Raw genomic sequence first — 9,463 nt, 5'->3', positions numbered from 1 at the left:
AATGCTTGTTTGCAGCAGTACCAAAAGTGGTTCACGATGTCCTTCATCCAGGCCAGAATTGAATTCTGGTTTTTTTTATGGTGCCAGCCTGATCGCATGATACAAAGGAAACAAAGCCACGGTTAATATATTGCTGTAAAATAATACATTACCAAGACAGTAAGGCAAGTCAAAATATGCAATCTTCAGTCTTCAGGTTCATTAATTAGTCGTAGAATACGGTCTTTGGTGTTTTATGCCCCCAACGTCGCCTTCCAGGCAGCGAGGGGATGGGTAGGTTTAAGGTTGAGGGTAGGGTTAGCTGCCTCTAAGGAGCTATTGGGGGCATAAAACACCATCGAGCGTAGAATACTGAATAAATTGGGATGATTGCATACCTGTCGTAACTTCTTTCCAAGATTTTTGGCAGCATGCCATATGTCGAGAGAGTGGTGAATATCTTTGTAGTGCCCACGCTCTGGGTCTGTAACAAATAACACAGCATTTGTAATAACACAATTATCAGAAGAAAAGAAAAAGCAATGGCTCTAGACAACACATCCAATAAGTTATCCTTAATAAGCAAGGCGGAGATTTGTGGATGGGCATCCGTGACAACTTCTCTGACAGAAATTTCCTGGATTAGTGCGTCCATGGTCCTGATGAAACACTCCTTCTCCATAATCACGGAATTCCTGTTCGTTTCACGCTTGTCTACGGTGACAATGTGCACAATGTCTCTTGACTCTTGCTCAAGAGTTGTGTAAGTGCAGTATTGTGCACAGTGTCCTAATAAAAAGTAAAAAAAAAAAAGTTTGTTCACAATTCAGCTGTCAGCATGTGACCTGTATGTATCTTTTGCTCTCAAACACACAGTACCTGGAGAGTCCATTCTGCCATCACCTAGTGAATAGAGCAAAAATACATCCATTAGAATCACAGTTTCTACACCATCACAGCTAAATACAAGCATATAAATGTAATGGTGGTTAACAAATATGCAACACCTTAGCTAGGACAACGACATGTTCTGCCTGACGCAACCGGTCTAGAATGACCGCCCTATTTTTTTCCCAACATTCCTGGACCGGAGCAATGCAATAAGCATCTTGAATTCTAAAGAAAGTCCCCTCAGCAACCATTGGCATTTTCATAAATTGAAAGAGGAGGGCAATCTTCCTGTAGTTGTTGCCAGAAAGAAGAGTATTTGTAGCCAACATGAAGTCACCCCCCTGCATGCCGTACTTCAAAACTGGCTGTGGGAGTGTGTCCAAAGGGGCATAACTGCATTGTGATATATATATATATATATATATATATATATATATATATATATAAAATTAGAATGTTTTTTTAAAACACAAAGCACTTGCACACATTTGGTCATAGTCTTGTCACATTTGTAGAATAGGTTTAGCACAAAAACCCACAATTGCATAAGTACTGTAAAGGTCATTATCTATTGCTTGGTGCCGCCACCAATAGCTGAGCTGTATGCAAATATTTTCACAACTCTACTAGTTACAACCAGTTTACTCAGTCTCCTACCCTACATGCATGTACATCTTATCTTACCCATTCCAAAATGACTCCAGTCCCCCAAGGTTTCAGGGTCACCCAAAATGGCGGTTCACCACGGCATGCTACACTGGACATACTGTCTAGGTAGTTGCACTTCTGTAGTGGCAGCATCAAGTACATGGCGAGCTGATGGAGGTTGTTGTTGTAGGTGATGTTGGCACTTTTCCCCACCAGATCTTCCTCACAGAGAACTCGTTCTTGTTCAGGAATGTATTGTGATTCCAGTTCATGAGGATTGGGTGAGGCTACATCAAGCACAGCTTCATCTAAACTTATTTCAGCAAGATCGTTTGTGTTGACATGACCAGTTCTGTGTATAGAAGCAGAGTATATGGACATTGATTACCCACTCAACACAAACCAGAAGGTAGAAATGAAGTGACATTGAAAGAAGTGTATAGTTGTGAGAATGAACACAGCATTAGTTGAATCCAAAATGTAACTACTATGTGAAATGTACCGTAGCTGAAGAAAAGGAACAAAATCCTCATCCAAGATGTCCCCATCCTTCCAGTCCTTGTGAGAAGGATCAACCCAACAATCATCCATTTTGATGATGTACAAGAGGTACACACATGAACATCAGACTGGAGGGACATGTCAGTGAAGGCAAATAACCAGTACAGCACAATACTTACAAGCTGTTCCTCAAGTCATTGGCATCCCCCTCATCTGGAGAGTCCTGTTCTTCCGCAATGCTCAGAGAATGCATGCTGCAATCAGAGTCGAAGTTACTTTTATATATATATATACTGTACATATAAAATATATATGGAAAGCAATCTCACCTGGATTCCAAAACATCACCCTCTTCTGTCTCTGTGACCAATGGCTGGACACCAGGTACAGGGAAATCTTCATCCCTAATTGAAAAGATAAATGGTTAGTTTACGATGTGCTATGTCTTCCTGGATTATTAGGATAGAGCAGAAAAACATACCAATCACAGTCTGACTCCTCTGTTATACTGGACACCGGTGGCTTTGGTGGTCTTCTGTGACCCTTGCTGGGTGTAGACATAACTACCTGATCCTGGTAACTAGAATAAAAGGGCAAGATCAGTATGTGTATGTTCTCAGCAACAGAATTAGTAACTTACTGAACAAGGATTCAGGGTGAAACTAGGTATAAATTCCTGGGTTCCATAAGATTTAGCAAGATTTAATTGACCCATAAAAAACACAATTTCAAGTAAAGTTACAGTCGGGAAGTTCACGTTAGTCAGTTAAAGTTTGTATAAGCACAGTACACATGCCATAAGAAATCGGAACCAGACAAAGGACTAAAGTTACGTGATAAATACACCTCACAACACCTGAGTTCAGCTGGCAAACTAGCTCGTGTGGCAAGCTAGGCAATAAAACATAACGCAAAAAAACACGTATGAGAAACGAGTGTTTGTTAGCAAGTCTGCTAACAGCTCTGATAATCGAAAGCTAGTTAACTTAGACATATGTGGAAATTATTGGACTGGTCTAATTATCAACAATGGATGAATGAACAGCATTGTAAAAAAATGACATACTACAAGCAAGCGCAACAACATACAACATAGAACGCAAACAAGTTTACAAATAAGAGATTTATTTACTAGTCCATCAACAAGATCGCCAGGTCAGCATCGCTGTTGCATCCAGTGCTGCCTTTTAGCTCTCGCCAATGAGTGAAAGCAGTGAAACCGAGTGGGACTCTTGTCCGGTTCCTCACGCGGTCAGACTCTCTTTTTCTTTTCCGACTCTATTCCGACCGTGTTTTCTTTGCTTTTTCCATCGTCGAGTATCACGTCTGAAATGCGCGCAAGGGTCTTCGTGCTTCATATGTTGTTGATATGTGTGACGTCGTTGCCATAAAGCAAGTCGTGATTTTCACGAGATTTGTCATGGGCGCCTCTCTCAAACTTGCATTGCTGGTTTTTCCAGCGGCGTCCCCCCCAAGCTTTACTACCAGGATGATTCGCCCTACTATGAGTTTGTTTACCACTGAAATGACTTTGAAGCTGTTATATTAAGGTACAATTCTTGCATAGTGTGCCATTAAAAGCATAAATTCTATCATATCAAAATTATCTGGAATAAAACAAGCCTAGACTCAAATTTTCTACTTTACTGAAACCCAGGGAACTAGGAGGAGTCTCACTCCCTAAATTCCAGTTATATTTTTGCCCAGATCAAAAATATGATAAATTGGTTTCTTAATAGAATGGATGTGGACTTTGATTTCATAAACCGATCGGTCTGTGCAGCACCGGTTCAAGTCGAACAAGCCTAAAGACACGCTGATCGGTTACATCCAGCCGTAGCCGATGTCGAACACACCTATTATCAAACTAATATGTGACATATCTCCCCCTCTATGGGCGGCTCCTGACGCCCAACAAAACATCAAAAGTTCAGGAGGGTGGTGGAGCGGAGGCAGTCTTGAGGAAGGGATGGCGGGCCAGGCCCGTGCAGGGGAACGGGACCAGGACATGGCAATGGTGGGCCTGGGCCGAGGAGCGCAGATGGACCTGGGCTGTGGAGTGTGGGAGAACTTGGGCCGTGGGCGAAGCCTGGCCATGGAGCATGAGCGGAGCCGGACCGTGGAGCGTGCTTTGTAGTCAATTAACATCCATTGTTTCAACAACACAGATTCAGATCGTTTCATCGTTTCAATTCGTCTGTCCATGTAATTTTAAAACGATTTATGAATGACCAAAAAATGACCACTCCACTTCACATTGTCCAATGAAATTCTAATGTTGTGCCAGATGATTATGGGTCGTTGTATTATAGCCATATAATTTGTGTTCGAGTTTGGAATAACATGAGGGGGAGTAAATGATGACAGAATATGAATTTTTGGGTCAACAATCCCTTTTCAACACCTGTATGTGCAACCAAATGTACTAGATAACAACCCACATAGCAAACAGTCTTGGCCCGGTTGTGTCCTCAGTCTGGTTCTGCTGGCTTCCTGTTGGTAATGGCATGTCTCCTGTCAGCCAGAGCTGGGCCACATGTGGCAATGATGGCACAGCAAGATCACAGCAAAACACATGAGGGCCGAATGTTAGAATGATGGCCCTGTAGTGGCCCAGATCTGGATTTAAGACTAGGACCACAAATGGGCTATAACTGGCCTGAGTCTCAGCCAATTAATGAACCATAACTGAAGCCAAACACCCCCCCAGAAGCCTTTTTTCCCTTGGTTGAAGTGCAGGTTCTAACAGATCCAAGGATGTATCTCGTAAATTACCCTACTAATAATGCCCAGAATGGTACCAAACTTCTACAGTAGTACAAATAGGTTCTGTACTCATAAAACAAGGCATTGGAAAGTTTGAAAGTACTTCAGGAGTTTATTTAAATAACACTTGCCTGACGGCTCATGCTACCGCGAACCCGGACGTCGACGTCACTTCAGTGATTTGGGAAAAGCACGTAAAAGTCCTGGCACAATGCACTAATATTTTGTTGGTAATACCAGTTTGCAACAATTATTAGTTAACACTAAGTTGTCAACACTTAGGAACAAAAAAATAATTTGTCGTTACTCTACATCCTTATGCCTGCCGTCCATACTCACTACTCCGGAGTTTTAGACCCTCGAACACGGAGACTGATCCTGTCAGTCAAGTCCGAAGCAAGAAACACATTGTGCCATTGTCATGTTAATTATAACCAAATGCATTTTGTTTTATTGATCACAATATTATCATTGATATTTGTTTGAGGGGGGCACTTTAGATTAATTTTGAAAAAGGACAGGGGGTTGAGCCCCCAAATCCAGCATTTAAAGTGTTTAAAATCGTTCAATCATTTTTTTTTTTTTTTTTTTACAAGCGGTTAAAATTATGTTTTATTGAATGTAACATTATTTTCCTTTATCTAACATTAATTAACCTTATTTTTTGTGAGTAAAGCACAAAAGGTGCATCTCGTTTCGCTCCCATATTGTGAATCAGTTCATTATAAACACGAGTTCAATAACTGATTTTTTTTTTAGTTTTGAGAGAAACAGAGATTTTCAAAACTCAGAGTCAATTAAACCAAATGTTTTGCAAAATTCGTAATTTTCAAAAAACTCGAATCACCTCAAACACTGACGACTCCTGCTGGTCAAACAGTGTAAATACAACAAGAACAACAAACAACTTTTACTAAGTTTAATCTGTTAAATGTCATTTAAAAGTTATTAAATACCAAATATAAATCAGACTAAGTATTAATTGTTTGTTATAATGCTAGTTATAGCATTTGAGTGTTTTTAGTCTAATCAGGTGATTTAAGTCCATTAACTCTCTCTCTGACTGACTCTTACCAGTGCGCTGAATTACTGAACTAGAGCTGATATAGTTAAATGGCCCTGGGATTAAAAACTGCAGTTTCAATAGGAACATTTTTGTCCCAATTTTAGTTCTGCTAGTGCAAAAGAGTTTTTGGAAATGAGGGTAAAAAATTCCAATAAAAATACACACCTGTGCGAACATTTATGCAGTTGGCATTAACACAGGCTAAATGATAAAAAAAAAAAACCTAAACTAATCTGAAAAAGACGTTTTTCTGTCTTATTTGCCATCTTGATTGTGTCTTGCAATGCAAATACCACTGAAGAACCAGCACCTCGAAGGCTTGAACCCTCATCACTATGAGAATGCTGAGACTGAGCATGTGTAAAGGGTGTTATAAAATGTTTTATCAAATAACTAATTGAAAACAGAAACCCCCCTATTTTTTTATGTGAACACCAATAGAATTATATGTCAGTTCACCGCCACACCAGCAGATGGCACCTGAGCGCTCCTGTGAAGCACACTATAGAGACTAGCTTTCTCCCGGGTGCAATCTCAGAAGTAAAGCTATTTTTATGTATTTCTCTTATTATCTGTGTTTGGCTATTTTTAGTGATGCGAGTAACAAAAGAGTGACATTTATATGAATATTTATTGCTTTATTCTGTATTTAAAATTAATTTGGGTACATATTCTTCTTTTCATATAATATGTAACTCATATATTGCCTTTATTTGAAACAGGCTATGGATTACAGGTGTGTATGCATTCATAAACATTATGTGTACGTATTATTCATATCACATGTCAGTCAATGTGCAGACAGGCTATATGAAGTTATTTTTGTATGTAACTCAAGAAATGCTTACAGTTACTAAAAGGTTTTATGATATCAGAAGTAAACTGATGCACCAAGGGAAGGACACTCATTTCGTCAGTCGTATTTCTATTTACATTCAACAGTGTACATAAAATTTGATGCAGAACTTTTTTTGAAACCCTTTCCTTTCAAAGTTTAAGTGTTAAGAACAGGTCAAAACGTTTTGTAGAACTTATGCAACTTATGGGCATAAATAAAACATAAATAAATCTTATTTATGTCACCAAATAATTAAGTTTTTACTAAACTCTTTTCTATTTTACAGGAATGCTAAAAAAAATTAAAGGGTGTTGATTTTTATTTCATTTTGACACCAAAAACTACTTTTAAAGGGTTAGTTCACCCAAAAATGAAAATCTGTAATCATTTACTCACCCGCAAGTTGTTGCAAAGCTGTAGGAATTTCTTTCTTCTGCTGAAAAAAAGAAGATATTTTGAAGAATGTTGGTAACCAAACAATTGATGGGCCCCATTAACTTCCATAGTAGGAAAAAAGCACTATGGTAGTCAATGGGTGCTTTGCTAGTCCGCCATGACACTGGCTGTGAGAAATGCTGTAAGTTTTGTAAACAATTTTTTTCTAGCAGAAGGAAGGCATTTGGTGATTTTACTTGAAAGTAGCATTGATTGCAAGACTCAGAGTCCATGTTGAGCGACTCATTCGAAGGGTGAAGGAGCACAAGATATTTACTACAGTAATCCCTCTTTCACTCACAGGAAGCATCAATCAACTTTACACAGTAGCCTCTCTCACTGCTTAACTACCAAAACGGGCCCTTAGTTAAAGCCTGGGCAAGCAAGTGCTAATGCTGAAGAAGCAGAATTAGACAGGCAGAAATGGAACGGAATATCTATAAATGTTTTTCATTACTGTATAATAAGATAAGATAAGATTGGCTTTATTGTCCCAAAGGAAATTTGTCTTGGACACATACAATACAATACTGTTGTTTAAATACAAATGACAAATGACATACGACATACATACAATACATACAACATCCTATCAACATATCACACACAATATTCAATACATACATAAGTTCTAAACTAAGTGTTTTCCTGACCTCTGGCCCATACAGTTGTGCTCTCTTTGACGGGAAGGTAGGTACGTGGACTTTGCAGGCACACAGTCTTCCACAAGGAAACCCTTATCCACCATTACAGCCATTGTTTGTCTTTAGAAGAGACACAATACCAGACAGCTTTAGAATCTCTCTATCACTGATGGCGCCTTCATAGAGAGATGACACAAAGGTTACAGCATCCCAATCAACCCTTTGAAAGTGCAGTGAGATTTGTAGGTAGAGAATACCTCACTCTGAAGGAGAAGAGAGTTTGATGTTTGGCAACGCAGTTCAGTACAATCCAAAAACAATTGTGTGTCAGAGTAATACTGAAAAACATCAGGCATGTAAGCTTTGACAGTCTCCTCATCCAGCCAAATGCCCACAGCTCCAAGTACAGTGTAGACAAAGTCAGCCCATGTGTTGATAATGCGGCTTACACCTGTGCACACACACACACACAGACACACACACACCACTCACGACACAGCACTCGTGACTCTTTTCTGCCATAGGAACTCAGCTCCTGTAACAACAGAATTAGATTATACACAACTCATAATTGTCACAATAACACTGATAGAAACGGTCTCTCCACAATAGACAAAATCAACAAATGGGAATAAAGACTTTACCCACTCACACAGTTAACCCCAAAATTAAGCAGATTACAAATACTTAAGTTAACAACACAAAACCAAAAATAAGCTAATAAGCTAATAAGCTAAAAAGGAAATATACATATACGGAATAAATAAACAAACCCCTTACAACACAAGTGTAAGACTTGATTTTCCTGCTAAGACAAAAGCTGAGATAAAACGCACCCTGAAGAGAAGAACTCAAAGAAAGAGCACAGGACATTGTCTTGTCCAAACTTGTCTCCTTCCTTATCTCTGCATCCGCCTCTCCCTCCTCCCTTCCTCTCCCCCTGAGTCAAGTCACTAAAAGCTCACTAAGAAGGTCTATATACCACACATGATGTGTATCTTCCAATTCTATTGTTTCTTTACTTTTCATGTTTTGTATCATTTTAAATGTCTCAGTGCGATTGGTAAAATGGTCTTAATTTCATTGCAGTCATTGGTATAATGAGAAAGATTGAGAACTTAGGAGAATCCTGTTCTCCTTTTTGGGTGGTGTCTCTTTAAGATATCTGATCATTCTCCCCGTGTTACCCCCTGGGGTACATGATTTGACCCAAAACAACTCTAAAACATATTTGTACAAGCCTTTTGTTTTGGTCTGTGTATATAAGGGGAAGTGGCAGAGCAGTCTTTGGGAATCTGTAACCAGTAAACCCCCATGCAGTGCTGTGTCAGTGTCATCTCAAGTCTTGCACTCAGAACACACTCACCCACCACTGTGTGTCTCTGTAAGGTACACATTTCTTATACTCTTAGAGTCATCTTTGAGCAGTTGATGTTGTGAATTTATTATTTATGAATTGGCTTTTAATTGTTTACATATGTAATTGGCATGATCCATTTTTACCTGACAAATAAAATGTTATATTTAAATAAATTCTGTTTTCTAGTATAGATTAATGTGGAGTCTGGTGTTTCCACAAAGCGAAGGCGCTAATGAATGGAGCACCTCATTAAGGAGACCTTCTGATTTCTGACTATCACTGACTTAGGAAGTTGCAGTTCGTGACTATAAAAAAAATGACACTTTTTGTTATGA

The 9,463-nt window shown here is 39.1% G+C and overlaps 1 protein-coding gene across 5 annotated transcripts; it reads right to left on the bottom strand.

Moving 5' to 3' along the window:
* On the bottom strand, nucleotides 1-8,688 carry LOC307157904 (uncharacterized protein). 5 transcript variants are annotated; one of them, XM_079869898.1, is made up of 11 exons: nucleotides 8,605-8,686; nucleotides 8,026-8,303; nucleotides 7,778-7,888; nucleotides 7,086-7,125; nucleotides 2,501-2,599; nucleotides 2,349-2,423; nucleotides 2,199-2,273; nucleotides 1,555-1,870; nucleotides 859-882; nucleotides 378-768; nucleotides 1-88 (listed from the first exon to the last, which is right to left on the bottom strand). In XM_079869898.1, exons 5-10 carry the CDS (start codon nucleotides 2,578-2,580, stop codon nucleotides 694-696), a joined length of 645 nt encoding a protein of 214 aa, XP_079726024.1. In that variant the 5' UTR covers nucleotides 2,581-2,599; nucleotides 7,086-7,125; nucleotides 7,778-7,888; nucleotides 8,026-8,303; nucleotides 8,605-8,686; the 3' UTR covers nucleotides 1-88; nucleotides 378-693. The 5 variants fall into 5 exon arrangements, with proteins under 5 accessions (XP_079726024.1, XP_079726025.1, XP_079726026.1 ...); XM_079869899.1 differs by having other exon boundaries at nucleotides 7,778-7,944; nucleotides 8,605-8,677; XM_079869900.1 differs by having other exon boundaries at nucleotides 8,026-8,219; nucleotides 8,605-8,675.
* Between the last annotated feature and the right edge of the window lie 775 nt (nucleotides 8,689-9,463).

This window comes from Squalius cephalus (genome assembly GCF_949319135.1).
Source record: "Squalius cephalus genome assembly, chromosome: 4".
NCBI lineage: Eukaryota > Metazoa > Chordata > Actinopteri > Cypriniformes > Leuciscidae > Squalius > Squalius cephalus.
Note: the sequence above shows the minus strand (reverse complement) of the source record. Positions and strands in the feature narration are given on the sequence as shown.